Source organism: Scophthalmus maximus, chromosome 11, assembly GCF_022379125.1.
Source record: "Scophthalmus maximus strain ysfricsl-2021 chromosome 11, ASM2237912v1, whole genome shotgun sequence".
Taxonomy (NCBI): domain Eukaryota; kingdom Metazoa; phylum Chordata; class Actinopteri; order Pleuronectiformes; family Scophthalmidae; genus Scophthalmus; species Scophthalmus maximus.
In genome coordinates, this window is record NC_061525.1 from 21,778,333 (window position 1) to 21,797,500 (window position 19,168).

General features: G+C 49.1%; 2 protein-coding genes across 3 annotated transcripts; one reads left to right on the forward strand and one right to left on the reverse strand.

Annotated features, from left to right (window-relative positions):
* Positions 1-515: 515 nt before the first annotated feature.
* Positions 516-4,255, forward strand: serpinh1b (serpin peptidase inhibitor, clade H (heat shock protein 47), member 1b). Of its 2 annotated transcripts, XM_035622886.2 has the most exons (8): positions 516-615; positions 1,243-1,274; positions 1,884-2,033; positions 2,124-2,316; positions 2,423-2,693; positions 2,796-2,894; positions 3,005-3,237; positions 3,362-4,255. In XM_035622886.2, exons 1-8 carry the CDS (start codon positions 550-552, stop codon positions 3,662-3,664), a joined length of 1,347 nt encoding a protein of 448 aa, XP_035478779.2. In that variant the 5' UTR covers positions 516-549; the 3' UTR covers positions 3,665-4,255. The 2 variants fall into 2 exon arrangements, with proteins under 2 accessions (XP_035478779.2, XP_035478780.2); XM_035622887.2 differs by lacking the exon at positions 1,243-1,274 and having other exon boundaries at positions 518-615.
* A 1,067-nt stretch (positions 4,256-5,322) lies between these two features.
* Positions 5,323-17,263, reverse strand: gucy2f (guanylate cyclase 2F, retinal). Its single transcript, XM_047335867.1, has 18 exons — positions 16,479-17,263; positions 14,742-15,046; positions 13,132-13,489; positions 12,959-13,043; positions 11,929-12,025; positions 11,662-11,787; positions 11,241-11,321; positions 10,781-10,957; positions 10,534-10,690; positions 10,290-10,439; positions 9,645-9,793; positions 9,378-9,541; positions 9,097-9,289; positions 8,825-8,999; positions 7,755-7,853; positions 7,558-7,652; positions 7,360-7,445; positions 5,323-6,201 (listed from the first exon to the last, which is right to left on the reverse strand). Exons 1-18 carry the CDS (start codon positions 17,218-17,220, stop codon positions 6,120-6,122), a joined length of 3,321 nt encoding a protein of 1,106 aa, XP_047191823.1. The 5' UTR covers positions 17,221-17,263; the 3' UTR covers positions 5,323-6,119.
* Positions 17,264-19,168: the final 1,905 nt, after the last annotated feature.

Genomic DNA, 19,168 nt, shown 5'->3' on the forward strand with positions numbered 1-19,168 from the left:
CTCACTCACTCACTCACTCACTCACACACACACACACACACAAACACACACACACACACACACACACACACTCACTCACTCACTCACTCACTCACACACACACACACACACACAAACACACAAGCTGCAGCACAACTCTCACATGCCACTCTGTTGTGGTGGTGATTATAGTTATGCAATCATAATCCACAAGTTCGTATCAAAAACACAGTTCAATCTTCACATCTTCCTCACGTGATGAAACCAGTGTGGCGGATTGAGTCAGCGAGCAGCAGCGAGCGGCTCGAGGGACAATGTCTCTGCACACTGATCCACAATCAGACGTCTCCGTCTGCAGCCACACGTGGGGAAGTTTCCAAAGCTGAGCCCAGACCAGTGCCCCCCCTCCCCCCATCCCCCTCCCCCCCTTTTCATTCCAGCCTGTGGGACGTCCCAGTTCCCAGACTTCCTGAGGAAAAACCCACACAGACACCCCTCATTTGAATATCCCATTCCCACTTCTAGAAACTTCTCTCGCACAGGATATAAAGAGCAGGCGAGAGGGGTCACATGAACACACTCAGCACCAGGACACAGCTCAACAGAGGGAAAACCCCCCAGTGGATCTATCGCCAGGTAAAGATCGGATGATAACGAGTCCTTGTTTTCAGGGAGGACTGCCGAGGGCGAGGGAGCTGCTTTGTTTTCATGGTTTGAGGTTTTTTAAGGTGCAGCATTTGTTTTTCTTTTGCATTTGAACCAGTATGAAATCTGCACAATATCTTATTTGCAAGGAAATCAACTCAGCCGTCGACAGAGGTCAAAGTTCTCCCGCGACTTATCCCAGTGTGATGATTTTCAAAGTTTTGCCTCCTGCATGTCACCGCTTTGCAGTTTATTGAAACAAGTACGAATACTCTCGTCTTGAAAGTTGTGTCCATATAACCAATCGAGCCTTTTGATTAAAGTTGATCTGTCAGTGAATCGTGCTCAAGTGAATCCGAGCTCCATGAATCAGTGCTGCTCTACCGCGGCACAGCCGATTGGACGAACAGTGGTGTCGCACAGCCAATGAACAACAGCGTGTATGCAAGTGTCAGACTGTGAAGTGATAACAGAGCTCGTGTTGTGTACAATGAGGAGAGGAGCTACAGGGTAAAACGAGACGACGACAACAGAATGTTTTTTCCGTCGGAGACCTGAACAATGTTTTGCTGCCTGCTCTGTTTTCGGAGATTACTACATACACCTCTTGTCTTTCAGAATGAAAATCGCAGACATCAAAAGATCTCAAGGTATCCCTGACATGATGTCATTTCTTGCTGTAACACAAATATGCAAATCACGGAGAACAATCAGAGACGCCGGGTCCTTTTGTTTTCGATGTGATGGGATCACGCCCTTGTCTATTACAAGGAGTGGCTCAGAGTGTTGCTACATCGACCTATTCACGATCACTGTGTCTGCTGGCGCAGCAGGAATGACAGTGTTACAGCCCCGAGTCAGCACAGGGCTTCGCTCTGCAGCCGGACAGACGAAGCCTCTGGTCGCTGCTGCTGACGTGGCGAGGGAGAACATGTCCGCCTCAAAATGCGAGGCATGTCCGAGGCCCCCGTGTGCGGGCGGAGCCCACCGAGGCCCGCCCTGCCTCCGCAGTGTCCCGGCAGTGTCACCCACTCCTCTCTGCTGGAATACGAGAAAGAATGAAAAATGTAAAAAGAGCATTTATTCACTCCGCAAACTCGCTCAGGGAGAAAATCCCCGGCGCGTGGCCTCCACCCCAACACCCCAACACCTCAACACCTCAACACATGCATATGATTCAGTTTTCACTTCAACCCAGGCTCAAGTAATGTTGACCCCAATTTAATTTGCTTCTTCCTCTCCTGTTGGTTTTTGCGCAGGCTGCTACAGCTGCGTCGGGAGACGGACAGGATGCGGGCGACCCACGTCGCGGCTCTTTGCCTGCTGGCCCTCGTGGCCTCTGCGGAGGACAGGAAGCTGAGCAGCCACGCCATCGCGCTGGCCGACAACAGCGCCAACCTGGCCTTCAGGTCTGCCGAGCTGCTGCTAATGAACCCGTATCACGGTCGGGGGAAGAAGCACGAGGCGCCAAAAATAATCTCTTCTCTATTTCCGTTCAGCCTCTACCACAACATGGCCAAGGCCAAGGAGACGGAGAACATCCTCATCTCCCCCGTCGTGGTGGCCTCCTCCCTGGGGATGGTGGCGCTCGGCGGGAAGGCCTCCACCGCCTCCCAGGTCAAGGCCGTCCTGAGCGCGGACAGACTGCAGGACGAGCATCTGCACGCGGGACTGTCTGAGCTGCTCTCCGAGGTAGAGTGCAGTGCGCCGACATCGCATGCGGTAGACCAGCGCGTTCCCCTCTGTCTCCAGCAATTCTAGATCATCGTGAGTTGACCGCGCGCCTCCCCCTCCGCAGGTGAGCGACGCCAAGACGCGCAACACCACCTGGAAGATCAGCAGCCGCCTCTACGGCCCGAGCTCCGTCTCCTTCGCCGACGACTTTGTGAAGAGCAGCAAGCGGCACTACAACTACGACCACTCCAAGGTGAACATCCGGGACAAGCGGAGCGCGGTGAACGCCATCAACGAGTGGGCGGCCAAGTCGACGGGCGGCAAGCTGCCCGAGGTCACCAAGGACGTGCAGAACGCGGACGGCGCCACCATCGTCAACGCCATGTTCTTCAAGCGTGAGTGGAGACGCCGTCTTCCGTATCAGTCTTCCGTATCTTTCTGATTGTGAGTGAAATAAATCAGAGGTGTGACAGAGTGTTTTGACCCCGGCCCCGCAGCTCACTGGGAGGAGAAGTTTCACGAGAAAATGGTGGACAGCCGCGCTTTCCTGGTCACGCGCTCGTTCACCGTGGCGGTTCCCATGATGCATCGGACGGGTGAGTGTCTTCCGTCGTCCCTGCCGCGGATCCTGCTCCTCAGCAGGAACGCAGACAAGAGATATCCGACTCGTCCGGTTGACCCGCTCTCGCCCCCCCCCCCCCCCCAGGTCTGTACGACTTCTACGAGGACAAGGAGAACCGCATCTTCGTGCTGAGCATGCCCCTGGGCCAGAAGCAGGCGTCCATGGTCCTCATCATGCCCTACCACCTGGAGTCCCTGGAGCGCCTGGAGAAGCTCCTGACCCGGAAGCAGGTGGACACTTGGCTCGCCAGGGCGGAGAACAGAGCCGTGGCCATCTCCCTTCCCAAGATCTCGCTGGAGGTCAGCCACAATCTGCAGGTGAGGCCTGGAGAAATCTGGCGATCCGACAGTCGATCGCAAAACTTATACAGTGTGCACGTGAACCGATGTGGGCTGAGCGAATCCCCTTTCCCCTTTCCCCCCCCCCCCCCGTCTTCCCCAGAAACAACTGGCCGAGCTCGGCCTGACCGAGGCCGTGGACAAGGCCAAGGCCGACCTGTCCAACATCTCGGGCAAGAAGGACCTCTACCTCTCCAACGTGTTCCACGCGTCCGCCCTGGAGCTGGACGTGGAGGGCAACCCGTACGACACGTCCATCTTCGGCACGGAGAGGCTGAGGAACCCGCAGCTGTTCTACGTGGACCACCCCTTCGTCTTCCTGGTGAAGGACAACCGCACCAACTCCGTCCTCTACATCGGCCGGGTGGTGAAGCCCAAGGGAGACAAGATGCGCGACGAGCTATAATGTTGATGTCTGCGTCGGCTTAGCGTTGTGAAATTACGTCAGGATTCTTGTGTTTGTGTGTGTGTGTGTGGGGTTTTTTTTTTTGTGTGTGTGTGTGTTGGGGCTGTTACCTCATGAGCACATTCCAATAGACAATCTGTGGACTGAATATCCGAGCTTGACTGTTTTTCATCAAACCTTCCCAGGGAACGATGGCGTCATTCTGCCCGTAAACAAACAGCTGTTGGCATCGCAGACAGCATGCTTATATTAAGTATGATCTCTTTTTTCTTCACGCATCCCACTTTTTTCTTCGCCAGTGTCGCCCCGGGGGGGCTGTTTAAAGAAGATAAAAAGATCTTTGCGCGCGCGCTTGTTTCGTTGCGCCCCACTCACTCCCCCTCCCTTCACTTCGCCCTCCTAGTCTGCTCTGCACTGAAGGTGGCGAATAGTCTGACGCCTCTTTATTATTTATGGTCGCCCCGCCAGACGCACACTGCGCCATTTTGTTTCGTCTCGAGGCGTTCATTTTCCACAGAGCAGCTGTTGGAGTTGTGGGATTATGAAATACTGTGTTGTTTTTTCAATAAAAAAAAAAGAAAGAAAGAAAAAGGATCTCTGAGTCTGAATGTGAATGCCTCAGAGGAATGTGGGCGAAGGAGAGGAGGATAACAATCTTTCCAGTTGGTTGGAGGGCCGACGACCTCTGGAATGCAGGGTTATGACAACGGCTGGCCCCTTTTCCTCACGTCGCTAATCCGCCGTGCAGAGAATTTTGCAGTTCATTTCTCTGACCACCTCCAGCCTGAATAACATCTCAACCAGAGGAAGACGAGCAGACTGTGGGAGTGAAAGCCGGAGTGCAGGGTTCTCGTGGTGGACGGGGTCCTCAGCGTCCAGTACAGGAAATGAAAAAATTGTGTAGATGCAAACAGGAGCAGCAGGTTCAAAAAAGAAAAGAAACGGAACTGGTAGTTTATAACGACCTTTCACGGGGTCAAATCCATATCTCAAGACCGACGCGAGCAAACAAAATCATGGTTTCTTAAATAACTTCAAAAGAATGTCATTTTTGCCTGAGGTGGATTTCTGTGTGAAGGCTGCAGCGCCACCTTGTGGCTGTGAAGAGTCAAGGGAACAACGATGATGAGGAAGTCACAAATCATCAGAAACACGTTGTATTTTTTTTGAGAGCACGAATAACATATACAGGGAATTAGTAAAAGTGGCACAGCTCAGTGGGTTGCACCGCTGACTTTGGTACAGTAGGTCAGGGTTTGATTCCCCGCCTCCCTCTCATATTTTTCAAAAATTGATGATTGTCAGCAAAATGAATGTAAAAAAATGACCCAGTATGTCCAGTAGGGCGCGCTCCAATGCTCCTTACATGACACACCTGATGTTCACAGCAGAGCATCAAGCATCACAACAAGCGCAGAAGATAACATGGCTTCATCTGCTGCAGGCTTCTTTAATTTAATTCTAATCCCGTTTGATTTGAACAATAGGTCATATTTTTGGTATGAATAAAGCAAATATTAAAATAGATTTGATTTGCCCTGATCCTCTGTCATCTCCTCCCGTGGCGGGGCTACATACGCACACACGCACACACACACACATGTTCCTTTTCTTTTCTTTTCTTTTATTTATTTATTTTTCGCAGGATATGCAGGAAAGTGACAACATGTGTATATAGAAGTGCATGTTAAAAGAAAAAGAATCATCATCATCATCATCACTGCTGTCGTTGCATTGTCCTTTCAGTTGTGATAATCAAAATAAGGTTTGACAGCAAAAAAAAAAAATGATATAGCAATGGGCGTTTATTGACTCCTCCTCCTCGTTCTGCTCTAGAAGAGAAATACAAATAGCACATTTCTCCTTGTCCTTTTGGATTATAACATGCAATAGCAGCCTCCGCCCTCCAACCTTTGGAGTGCTAATAACAATAATGATAATATAATATTTGGTCCTAGCTATAAGTAACAGCCTCGGCTCCACGACTCTATTATGAGCATTATTATCCCCAGACAAAAAAACAAAAAAACAAAAAAACACATTTCATTTTGGAATTAGGCATTTGGGGGCGGGGGGGCGTTCAATCTTCCGATGGGGTTGAAGCTCGGGTTTGCCCCCGGAATAGGTGACCACTCAGTGGCCAGTGTGTGCGGAGAGGGAGTGGACGAGAGCACCCTTCATTGAGGGGTGGGCTGCGCCCTGCCGCGCGCTCCCTCCGGCAGCGGATGTACGAGAGGCAGGTTGAACGAGGGGCAGCTCTCATTACATTAGGGCGCCTCGTCGTGTTCTGCTGCGCTGGCTGCAGCCAGATTAGCCGGTCGACGGGCAAATCCTCTTAAACAAGTCCTGCGTTAAGCCCCGGCGAGAGGCTGGGGGCCGGCGGCGGCGGTGTCCTCTGTCCTCTGCCTGCCCCCGTCCCGCAGCCCTCTGAACGTGTCCTCCTCTCTTCGCTCATTCACATCTTCTTGTCCACCTGCCTGTTGGCCCTGCGAAAAAGGGTCTTGATCTCCTCGGTCACCATCTCCTGCCAGTTGTCCCTGTTGGTAAAAGGCACAGGGGCGGAGTTGAAGACCCGAGACGGATTGTACGGAGACGTTCGGTTCGGGATGTAAACACACACAAAAACACGATGGACGCGTACAACGACCACAACAACCACAACGACCACAACAACAACAACAACAACCACAACGACCACAACAACAACAACAACAACCACAAGAATCACAACAACGCAGCGCCAAAGGAAAAGTTCATTATGAAAATGCGCCGGCCACGCTGAAGGTATAAATGGCGTAGACAAAGAGGGCTCTCCCCAATCTGCTTAAAGACGACGTGGAAGGTGATAAGATCAAGAGATTAATGAGACTTTAGCAAATCATAAATCAATCTCTAAGGGTCGGAACTGGATGAAAGGGTGAGCGGTGGGCTGCGGGGGGCGCGTGGCACCAAATTCTGGGCCCTGTACATGAGCAGTCTCACTGGGACTCTCTCTCTCTTTTCCCCCTTTTCTCTCCTGGGACCCGGACTCTACTTTCTTGAGGGTGGAACATTACGAAATCACTGGATCGGTAGATTGGCCGACAGATTCTCGTGCTGAGTCGTGATTGGCGCACTAAACCCAATTTTGCGCCTTTTGTAAGGGATGAGAACCGCCACTCTTTTTTTGAAATACATAGTTCAGTCTCTCAACCAATGTATTCAGCCAATTTTTAATTCATGTTTTGACACTAATTGCTTAGAAAACACTAACTACAAATAGAAAAACTTTTAATTCCAGGCTTCCAGGGGCCCGGGGCCCAGGGCCCCCCCCCCAGTAGACGCCCGTGGGTGTGGGTGTGTGTGAGTCTGCAGGTTTGGCATTTCGGTCACATCCAACTTGACACAAGCCACCATAACACAACACCGGCTGGCATGCAGGTCTCTACCTCTGGAGTTTGCACTGCGAAGGTCAAGCCTTTTTCTCGGCTTTCTTTCTCCTGTACGCGGCTATGTCCTCCGGGTTCAGCCCGTGATTGTCTTCCCTGAGAGTCACATGCGGATATAGTGTTCCAAAATGTTCAGAGACCAGACTTGGAGAGTGTGCTCCTCGTGCAAGTGATCCAAATATTATACCACAAAGACATTTTTTCACACATTAAACGGCTCAGTTTAGCCAAGAAAAAACCCAATAGCAGCCAGTTGGAAGCTCTTACCCTTGTTTGATCTCCGGTGGTTTTGGCAAAGGCTTTGTAAAGTTTGTTTTCCCCACAAGCCAGTATGTCTCCTCGATACCTTTACCCTGCAAGAAAACAACAACAACAACAACAACAACAACAACCACCATGTTTTAGTAGAAAACCGAGAAAGTCTCAGTCATAAATTCCAAAACGCTGAGGTTAATTCAATGTTACCTTCAGCTCCGTCTTGCCCCGCACTTCTATTTTATAGCCCTCGTTGAGAGAATGGAGGATTTTCACCGTGCTCATGTTCACGTGGATTCTGTAAGCTGAGGGGGGAGAGGAGGAGAGGAGACTGGACAACATTAAAAAAAAAACAACGCAACAACAGCACACACGTCAGACGAGAGAGGTGCGTCCCGGAGACTCACGCAGCCCAGTGGATTCCATACGAGAGGCGGTGTTGACGGTGTCCCCGAAAAGGCAGTAGCGAGGCATGGTCAGACCGACCACCCCGGCAACACAGGGCCCTGCACACACAGGTAGAAAAAACACGGAGCCATTTATTTTGCAGAAGAATTCGATTAAGACATAGACGCTCATCATGTCTCGGCTTCACTTCCTGTACCACGTGCCCTTTTATGCATGTGTGTTGCGGCCGGACAGGGACATTAGAACGTACGACTCAAGCCCGTGAAAGCCACCGTGTCGGTGTGCAACACTTGTATTAGGGCCCGTATTGTGGTGCGTTCACGCGGCGTGGGAATAATTGGAAAAACTTGTGGTTTCCGACTGGGGAAAATTCACGTGACTTTTCATTAACGGCGCCAATTTTCATGTCGCATATCAATTTTTTGTGATATATGAAGTTGTAATGGCTCCGTGCTGTTCATGTAGAGTGACCTAGATTGGATAGAAAAAAAATTCTAATTATTCTTTCGCCTTTGTCTTTGCTCTTTGTTATTATGCAAATATTGGAAAGAGGTGTCAATGTGCAGGATTAAATGCTATTAAGAAAAACATTTAAAAAAAAAAACACATTTTGTTTACAGTGTCCTTGTGTTTTACACATTCCAACTTCCAGGCACGTGAACACGCTGGAGTCGGAAACAAGGACTTCACAAATCGGTTAAATTGGGACCTTTCTGAGTGGCGGGGAAATTTCCGTCTTGACTCTTGAAAATGTTTAGTCTAGTTGCAAAGGTTGGTCGCCCTTCATCCTAAATGTGAGACAGAGACAAGAGCGTTTCTACGGAGACAGCCGCTATGTCTGTGAGATGACGACACGTGATTCTGAGAGTTAAATACATCACTTTTTGGGAACACCATGCACTGACCACCGGTTGATCTTTGTAACGAACCAGGAATCACCCCAGATTTGAGCTCCTTCCTTGTAATAAGTATACTTCTGCTTAAGACTTCCACGGTCTCCGTCTTCCCGATTCAACTGCATCGATTTTTCCACCACAGGTATAATAAATAACCTTGATCGGGGTCTCACCTGAGTGGATTCCTATTCGTATCCTGACGGGCACGTCCGGCATGTGCCTCATGTGGAAGGTTCCCACTGAGCTGAGGATGTTCAGGGACATGTTGGCGATCTCGGCGGCGTGCTTGTTGCCGTTTCTCTTTGGCAAACCAGATGCGACCATGTACGCGTCGCCGATGGTCTCCACCTGGGCAACGGCAACACGCCAACTTAGTCGTGGACTCATCGGTGTGGCAATGTCTTGACGATAAAAAAAAAAAAAAAAACGAGCAACGCTCTCTGACCTTGTAGACGTCGTGGCTGCTGAGCACGGCGTCGAACAGGGAGTAGAGGTCGTTGAGGAGGTCGACCACCTCGATGGGATCGCTGAGCGAGGAGATGGTGGTGAAGCCGACGATGTCGCTGAAGTAGATCGTCACCTGGTCAAAGTACTCGGGCTCCACCGTGGCGCCGGTCTTCAGCGCCTCGGCCACAGAGCTGCAGGAACGTTCAGATAATCAGGGCAATGAACAGCACTTTTGTCTCCTAACTCCGCGGAATGTTTGTAGCATGTGCGTTGACTCACGGTGGGAGCATCTCAGACAGCAGTTTCTCCGTCCTCTGCTTTTCCACCTCCAGCTCCTCCGTTCTCTCTCTGATCAGGTCCTCCAGGTTGGAGCTGTACTGCTCCAGCATCCTCAGCATGGAGTCGATGATGTTGGTCTTTTTACCCTTGTTGATGATCTTGAACTAGTTTTGGAATTGGATACATCACAAAATCATTCATGGCAAAATGTTTTCATATTTCCAAAATGTTTTATTTGACTGAGCTAACAGGCTGCCGGCGTGTTACCCTGTCAAAGATCTCGCCAAAGTTCGGTCTGCGGTCGGGCAGTTCGCTCCAGCACTGCTTCATCAGCTGGATGCACTCTAGCGGAGCCTGGTCCGGCGCCACGGTGGGGCGGCACATCGGAGGAGGCTTCTTCACCTTGCGGATAATCTCTGGTGAGAGGAGATATTTGAAAATGGGACAAGTGTATCTGGTGTCAGACAGGGAAAAATGCTGGTGTTCGTTAGCCTGGGACCCAGACATCTAGATCTCCTCCAATGCGAAGGATTTCCAAGCGGCAGAAATCTTGCTGGTCCAATCAAAACCGTTGGGTGGAGTTGATACCATGAGGCGGAGAGAAGCGACTTTTGCAAACAAACAAGATGGCTGCCGCTGATGAACGACCATTTGAATCTCGTCAGTGTTAAACAACCTCGTCAGAGTGTTTTCCCCAAAGGAAGATCAACTAGCGGCACTGAAAGCATTCGTGCACAAGAAGGACGTCCGACTAGGGAAAAGTGTGATCTATCAACTGACCCAGCTGGTCGCCAACCAGACGTCACGTGACTGCACAACATTCGTTGCTCTCACCGGTTGTAGGTCTTTCCAATTGAGTCCGGAGGCATTTCTTAATTTGTCCATATCTCCAACTTTGCGGTAGACACGTACCTTCAGGCGGAAGACCCAGCATGCAGTACGGCGGCCCCCTGACCACCACTTCTTGGAGGATGATAGAAAAACTGTACACGTCTCCCTTGTAGGTCCCTTTGCGTGAGATCGCCAGGTCCCTCAAGAACTCCGGAGCTGTCCAAAAGAGATCTGAGTGGGAAAAGGAAAGTAAGGATTTGAACATCAGCCAATGGTACTTAATTTGATCCATCACGTAGTGTCTTCCGTAAACTCCTGCTTGTACCTTCAGGCGGCCGTTCTTCCATTGGAGCTTTCTGGGATTCCAGCAGCTCATTGAAGCCGTAGTCAGTAATCTTGAGGACGAAACGCCCGTCTACCACACAGTTTCTGGATTTTAGTCTGCCGTGGGCGAAGTCTCTGAGGTGGAGGTATTTCATACCCTGGAAGCAAAAAGAGAGTAGTGGTCGATTCAAGTAAAAAAAAGGAATTATCGTCACTGAGCCTCCAGGTTCCAGTGCGTTCAGGTTCACCTTGATGAGGTCGAGCAGGAGTGAGGACTTGAACATCCAGTCCAACTTGACGTCCTCGTTCCTCAGCAGGTCCTGCAGGCTGCCGCGCGAGCAGTGCTCCGTCACCACGGCGAACACGGAGCAGTCCAAGTAGAAGCCCAGGAACGGGTTGACGTTCTCGTTCCTCAGGTCCTTCATCTGGGAACAGGTTGGACGCCGCGGTGGAAGGAATATTAAGACAACCCGCAAAACCTTATTATTCTTAAGCAAGTCCGTTTATTGGTCAGTTGGCTGTTTCTTATGTTTGTCAGCAGAATTATATGAAACTACAAAACATGAAACTTGGTGGAAAGATGCGACGTGGGCCAAGAAAAGAACCCGTTACAATTTGGGATCCAGTTCCCCCCCCGCCTCCTTCTTTAGCACAATTATGTCCCCGTGTTTTCTCTACCCCTGCACAGGCCAACGCACGTTGCTTTACCTTTGTGAAGATCTTCGTGGTGCTCTGCTTCACCTCCCTGAACTGCCCCTCCTCGAATTTCTTCAGCCAAACCCAGTCGCCCTGGAAGAGAAGCCGTGTCGTTACGGTGGGGATCAAACTTTGCCTTCCGCATGCGCTTTCTTTGGGAAATGCTGGCAAATATACTATTATAATTCACCCACAATTTCTGTGTGAGCATCTGTCTGGATACCTGATTAAACATGACACAAGACACTGGTGATGTAATGGTTAGGGTTAGAAACCACCCACAAAAAGATTTAATCTTACTTCCTTACATCCAGAGTGAATGTCCCAGATGTGCTTTACAAGAACTCCCTTCTCTACGTCACTGACCTACCTACTGATTGTTCTCCTCCAAGCTGAAGCAACGAGTGCAAAGACTCGTTTGGGCGTCACGCACCTCGTACACGGCTACGTTGGTGGTGTCGTGAGTTGCCGTCTGCATGCTGTTCATGGAGTGCGAGTGGTCTGCAGACTTCTCCTCCAGGTGGCTCTTTGACTCGCTCAGATCTTCCAGGGTGATTCTCTGTCAAATCATCAGCACCAGCGTCAGGTTTGATAGAAACGAGTGTGTTAATTTCCAAGGAATAGGTCTTATTTATTTTTTCAAACATGGTCAACAGATCAACGCGCCGAAGTTTTATACTAATGACTGCTTACCACTGACCTTTTTGCTAAGCTGGAGGTTGATAAAAGTGAGATCCTCCACGGTGAGCAAGATCCGATTGGGACCTTTCACCAGCTGGATTTGTTGGAGCCGCCGCCTGCCGATGAGATTTAGAAAAAGATAAGGAAATCAATTCTAGGGATTTATGAAACTGTCTTAAGAGATCGTCTTGGGACAGATTGTGATCAATAAAACGCCCCCGCCCTTATATTCTTAATGTTAACATATGGTAGTCAGGTTAGATGATACACAACATGAGCCAGGGTTTTTGGTTTCTCTTTCTACTTTTGAAAAAATCTTTGACATGATTTCAACAGTATTGTTTATTTATATATATATATATATATATATATATATAAAAATAAACAATACTGTTTATTTATATATATATATAAATAAACAGTATTATATATATATATATATATATATAATATTGCAATAGGTCAAGATAATCTCTAATGTAGTCTGAACTTGTTTTTGTAATTCTCTGTTGAAAGTGAATATGTCTCACCAGACTTTGGAATTTAATAGGCACTGAATTTCTACTACCGATTATTTTTGCATTGAAACTGTGTATCTGATATTATTTTGCATCTGAATTCGATACTTCTAAATATCAATAACAGATTTTCGCTTGTGTTTTTCAATGTTAAAGAAAAATTCAGTTTAAAAAACAATTCTGTGAAAAAAAATCTGTTAAAAAACAATTCTGTGAAAAAAATCATTAAGTTTGAATATTAAGTGAAAAAAATTCAGAGTAAAAAAATTCAGCATAAAAAAACTGTAAAAAAATTCAGTGTAAAAAAAAACTCAGCATAAGAAAATTCTGTGAAAAAAATTCACCCATACGAGAAATTTGTTGTAAAAAATTCAGTGTAAAAAATCTCAGCATAAAAAAATTCAGATGCAACATAAACAATCGATTCTGTGTGAACTCGAACCAACATCCAGCCAAACGCATCTTTACAGGTACAACCGTGAATTTTTTATAGATTTAAGATGAATCTGTTTGTATCTACAGGGACTGTACCTGACATAAAAACTGATGGCGAGCCCTCCGACGGCCAGAGTCAAGATGACCGCCAACACCACTATGATGTAGGTGACCTCCACACCTGAGGATGACAGCAGGTGACGTGATGAGTTGAGGGAATAAATGACAAAAGCTACGAGGAAAGAACACGCGCTGAAGACATTCCGTACCTCCCGTGCAGACGGTGTTCTTTTCGAACCAGCACCTGGAGTCGGACGGCGGCGGGGACCCTCCCGGGAAATTGATGGACCTGCCCGCGAAGCGGAGCGCTCCGGTCGTCAGGTCCACGGCGTACGTCTGGTACAGCCGCCCGCCGTCGCTGTTGTCCGTGTCCAGGACGACGTAGTTGGTCTTGACCTCCCCGGTGTTGTCCACCTTGACCTTCTGGTTGAACCCGCTGAAGGTCGCGTTGCGCGTGAAGAAGGCCAGGTTGGAGCCCGACAGCGCGACGCCGGCTCTCCTGGCGCTGTGGATGGACTTGGCCAGCAGGTAGATGCTGTTGTAGATGGTCCCGAAAATTGGGTTCACCTGTGAGGGGGGGTGATGGAGAGCTGTTGGACGGGCGGGGCAGGAGAAGGAACTAGGCCCGTCACGATGACTGCTTTCTGTTGCACGATATTATTGTCCCAGAAATCATTGCGTTAAACAATATTATCGTCATTTTAAGACCATTTATTTTTGATACTGAATCATATTAGTCCGACACGATTCGTGTTGCTGCCGAGAGACATGTTATGCAAAGTTTATACTTTGCGTTCAGGCCTCAGACAAAACAAGCAATTTGAAGAAACGATGTCTTTAGAAAAATCCATATTTTCTGACATATTCTAGAACAAACCAGTAATTGATGAATCATACGATGACAACAGATGAGAGGACAGAGGCAGCGAGACCTTGTTGACGTTCATTCTTATGTCGACAAACACGCATGTAGACAAATGGCTGTAATTGAAGTCAATAAAAATGATTGAGTTCATATTTATGAATCGAACGATAAGTCGACATTGTAGACCGACAGGTCAAGGCCCACAGGAAAATATAGACTCAATACATAAGCTAGTTATTTTAATTTTATCTTAACACATGGAAACCAATAATGCACTAAGTTGAATTATGATGAGAGCCCTAAAAATATTTGGAGTAACAAAAAAACATGAAGGAACCGGTTGGATGCAGACAATTTTTTTCTTTAAGGCATTGCAGAGCTATTTAATTGCCAAGTTGGATCAGGGACTCGTTATCGGCAGATACTCAATATTAAATGACTCGGATCGGGGGCAAAAGAAACTTGATCAGGACATCCATGGAATATAGTTTTAAAGGTGACATATTATGCAAAAATCACTTTTCAGTGTGTGTGTATCTGTGGAGCGTGTCTGGCTGAAGCTCTGAACCACTGGTTCAGATTTCTCTCCCGCTGTGATGTCACAGTTGGACTCTTTTGGGGGGGGGGGTAACCCGGCCTTGCAGTCTGAGGACCTCCCCTTCTCTGATGAAGGGGCGTGTCATTTCCTACACGTTTTGAAATCGGTCGACCAATCACAACAGACTGCGCCAGCTGGGCCAATCAGACCAGACACTGGGAATTTATTGGGAGGAGGGGGCGGGGCTAAAATGAATCCAGGCGTTTAAGACAGAGGGTGAAAAGAGGAGCTGCAGGAACGGGCAGCGTGAGAACATTGATGCCTTCTTTCTGAACATTAGCGCATGTAAACCTTTTCAGGTGGTTCGCGCAAATCAAAAGTGTGAATCTGAAACTGAGCATAACACGTCCTTGTACCTGTTCCGGCCGCGCGGCCACCGTCAGCTCCTCGCTCCTCTGGGCCGCGGCGAACGCCTCGGTGAAGGAGCGCGGCTCGGAGGCCACGGTGACGGTGAGCACGGCGTCGTAGGCCTCCCGCAGGCCGCTGTCGTTCCGCAGCGCCGCGGCGGAGACGTTGGCGCCGTAGGGCACGCTGTAGAGGAGCGTGTCGAAGGGCACGAACACGTACTGGCCCGACGTCATGCCCATTTCCCGCGCTTTGAGGAGGAACGTGGCCTGCTGCTCGCCCCCAACCAGCACGGAGTGCATGCACATGAGGATGACTGAGGGGGGGGGGGGAAGTACAGTAGTCAGTACAAACAAATAATGTTTCATAATTACTCCAAAAGTTTACAACAAACCTACTTCATAGAGTAACTGGAGTAAATGTGTGGATCAGGGCTGCAACTAACGATTATTTTTCATTATCGATTCATCTGTAGATAATTTTTCTCCATTAATCGATTATGGTCCATAAAACAGTCATGAAATGGTGAAAAATGTTTCCCAAAACCACCAAGATGGTGTTTTGTTCTCGTTCCACACACCAAAGATATTCAGTTCACTGTCACAGAGGAGCAAAGAAACCACAACATATTCACATTTAAGAAGCTGAAATCAGAGAATTTTGACCCTTTTCCCCAATAAAAACTATTTGAACCGATTAATCGATTTCAAAATAGTTGGCGATTAATTGAGTAGTCGATTACTAATCTCAATTGTGGAAATATGATTTTTGAAATGACCTCACTCTGTCGATTTGGAATTGATTTGACCGTATTTCTTTCGTTCATGAATTCAGTTCAATAGGATGCAAACTGACTAAATGTCTGAAACTACACCGACGATTAAAATCACTTTTATGAAATTTGAAGTCAGGATGCCCAGTTGGAATAAAGCTACTGACATATGTATTCATATACTGTACATGCTTCTCATGTCTGCGCTTCTGCTTTGCATGTTTCAGTCAGTGTGTAACGGCGCAGTGCAAAAAGATTCAGTCCATTGTTTCTGTTAACATTAATATCCCTCATTCTATTTGTTTATGAATCTCTGTGGTGAGTGTTTTTTTTATTGTTATCTGTCATTATCTTTTCTCTTCTGCAAGATTTTGAAAGTCTGATCCACTATTCACTTTGATACTTTTCCCTTTCTAGGATGATTTTATGAACACATCTGTACAGGGACTAGCAGATGAAATATCTTCTCTTTTTTTTTTTTGCCTCTGTTGCATTTACAGTCATGTCCATTACTGTGCACTGTCCCTGTAAAAAAAAAAAAGTCAACAAACAATGAATGAATCACAGACAAAGTGAAGTTTGTCGTCACCAGTTCAACCTCAGCCACAAGGTGAACTTCAAGTTGCAGCGTCAAAATGGCTTCCTGCTCAGACACGGCTGAGCAATAAGCCTGCTGGGCATGTGTGTGTGTGTGTGTGTGTGTGTGTGTGTGTGTGTGTGTGTGTGTGTGTCAGGACAGCTGATGCTTTGATATTTTGCAGCTCTGCACGTTGTCCACCTGTGATGCAACCCCTGCTCCTCAGGCCCTTCACATCCATGAAACCCCCCAACTTCAACCGTCCATCCATCCATCCCAACTGCAGGTCCCAACTTCAATATTGAATTGATTGAGAACTTATTCTACTTAATGATTTGATCTCCTGGTGTCCCTGTACCACATGTAATCATCTTTCATTGAGCCCCCCCCCGCCCTCACCTCTGACCTCCCCCGCGGCCTGGATCCGGCCCAGCGCGCTCTCCGCCTGCGTCTCGTTGGAGCCCACGGACGCGACGGGGCCGACGGGCAGCCCGCGGCTCCTCAGCGCCGTGGCCACCCGGCCGGCGGTGTTCACCCACATGTCCTCGTCGGACGAGACCACCGCCACGCCGGCCCACCTGAAGTGCCGCAGCACGGCGAACAGCGCGTCGATGGGGAACGGCGCCGTGCGCGCGAACGTCGGGTAGCCCGTGGCGCGGTCCAGCTCGTAGCTGAGGCACGCGTAAGAGAAGAGGGCCCGGCCCCAGTTCTTGGCGAGCAGCGAGGCCGCGACGCAGTAGCCCGGGTTGGCGGGGCCCAGGAGCGCGTCCGCCGCCTCCTCGTAGCCGATGAAGGCGGTGAGCGCCCTGGACGTCTCGCAGGGCTCCTGCAGCACCACGACCGCCATCGTCAGGCCCAGGTCCAGGCTCGCGTCCGCGTTGACCCGGGCCACGGCGAGGCGGGCGGCGGCGGCGGGCAGCGCGCGCTGGAACACGGGGTCGCAGTTCCAGGGGCCCAGCACGCCGACTCTGAAGACCACGCACCGGACGCAGCAGGGCAGCGTCAGCAGCCCAAGGAGGACCCATAGCAGGAGGCCGTGCGGGGCCGGCGGGCCCGGGCCGGGTCGGCTCCTCACGGCGGGCGCGCACGGATGGTCGGACTCCCACAGCGTCCCCCTGAAGCGTGGCGCAGTCGGTCGCATTGTCCGAGGTAGTGGAACTTTGTGTTTCAATTTCTACGCCAATGACTCCTGCAATAATAAAAAAAAAATGAATTGATAGATTTCACAATAATAATAATAATAATAATAATAATAATAATAATAATAAAGGGCCATAATTTGGACGAATTACAACAACTTACCATTTCTGTGATGCAAATCAGGAGACAGCTTCAGGGTCCGATGAGAGAATCGGTGCTCACAACAGGTGTGTCCCCCTCTCTCCCTCTCTCCGCTCCAACCCCTTTACCGAACCGTCCATCCATCCATCCATCCCCCCCCCCACCACCCCCGCGCCCTCACCTATAGTCAGCCCGAGGCTCCGCGGTGTCGCCCGGGGCGGAGACGCAGCAGCAGCGGAGTCATTGTCTCTCTATGTGGATGACTGGGGGCTGCAGGTGCCAGGCGAGGCGCGTCGGGCGCGTCGGGCGCTGCGTCGGGCGCGCGTCTTGGAGACACGACTTCAGCACCCTGGAGAGCTACTCACGCCCCGCAGTCACAGGCGCCAGGCGCCATATCGGGACCGGGAGGAGGGGCCCCCACCCCTGGGTTTCCCCTTCTGTCATATGTATACTTGAGAAGAAAAAAAAATCAAATAAAAAAAGCTAATTTCTTTTGGTTTTCCCCCCTGAAAGGCCTAAAAAAAAAAAAAAAAAAAAAAGAGAAAGAAAGTATTTGCTGGGGGGCCCAGTGTGAGCTGCAGGCCCATTCAAACGAATCCCTCCGAAGTGACCTGGGGCCAAAAACGTAGGTGTTACTCACTAATCCATTTTCAGCAGAGGCACAAGTATAAGAGGATTGGCAACCGGCCTTATAGTGTCACTCTTAAAGCCTTGTTATCAGGCATGTGGCATGGTCGTCGCCCCCCTCATCGTCTATCCTGCTCCCCTGGACACGTAAAGTCACACATGCCATGAAGAACTCAAAAGTCATAACCTGTACGTGGACACAGAGAGACGTTTTTATTTATTTTTTCCCCTCGCCATGGAGACGACCTCAGCCATGTTGCGCCGTGTGTTTTTAATTGGTCTAATACGCCCGTGCAGGTCCCACAGATGAAATGAATTTGAACCCATGGGCGGAGTGGGAGTCATTAGAGATAACGAAGGGGGGTTTTCCCATGTGGGTCCCCGGAGTTCTGCCGGCGTTTCGCCTGCGTCAGTCTTTCTCAGCGAAGTCCACCGGTAAAAAAAAAAAAGGAAAAATCTGCCTGCCTGGCAATTGGCTTCCAGGAAGTGTGGGCTGGTTGCCACAACATCAACCCCTTGGATGACGATGAAAACAAAACAACAACAACAAGGACTGGATGAGATGAGATGATAATAAGAGCATGTCAGATCATGGAGCTCCGATTCTGAAAAGACGAGGTGACTGTTTGCGAGGCGAACATTAGGTTGTTGTGTAACGTTGTAGATCATAACTGTGGTGGAGCATCTACAGCGATGTTGAAATGAAGAATATTCGAATTAGTTTGACTCCAGCAAGAAGGAAAAGGGTTAGTGTGTGTGTGTGTGTGTGTGAGAGCTTCTCCAAAAGAAGTTGTACCTTCGCTTACATATATGAGATCCCAGATCATGTGCCATTGATTGCTATGATCTCAGGAGTGTGTGTGTGTGTGTGTGTGTGTGTGTGTGTTTGTGTGTGTGTGTGTGCTAGATGGCCTAATCTATTTTTCCATCACAATAACATATTTATTTGACTTGTGACGAACGTCAACTGTCCCATGAGCCTCAGCTATTAAAGTATGTCGAGGGGCGGAAGGTCAAAACAAATTCACCTGTTAGAAGCAAAGGTGAAAAGTTCAACTAATATCAGGCTGCAGCTGTCTGTGTGTGTGTGTGTGTGTGTGTGTGTGTGTCTGTGTGTGTGTGTGTGTGAGAGAGAGAGAGACATATCCACCCATTCTGTAGTCTCCCCTCTTCTGTCGGTC

Coding starts and splice junctions, on each gene's coding strand:
- gucy2f (XM_047335867.1), bottom strand. CDS start 17,220: ATGCGACCGACTGCGCCACGCTTCAGGGGGACGCTGTGGGAGTCCGAC. Junction 12,026..12,958: donor GCCATCAGTTTTTATGTCAG/GTACAGTCCCTG, acceptor TCTCATCGGCAG/GCGGCGGCTCCAACAAATCC. Junction 10,958..11,240: donor CCACGAAGATCTTCACAAAG/GTAAAGCAACGT, acceptor ACCTGTTCCCAG/ATGAAGGACCTGAGGAACGA.
- serpinh1b (XM_035622886.2), top strand. CDS start 550: ATGAACACACTCAGCACCAGGACACAGCTCAACAGAGGGAAAACCCCC. Junction 616..1,242: donor CCCAGTGGATCTATCGCCAG/GTAAAGATCGGA, acceptor CTTGTCTTTCAG/AATGAAAATCGCAGACATCA. Junction 2,317..2,422: donor TGTCTGAGCTGCTCTCCGAG/GTAGAGTGCAGT, acceptor CCCCCTCCGCAG/GTGAGCGACGCCAAGACGCG.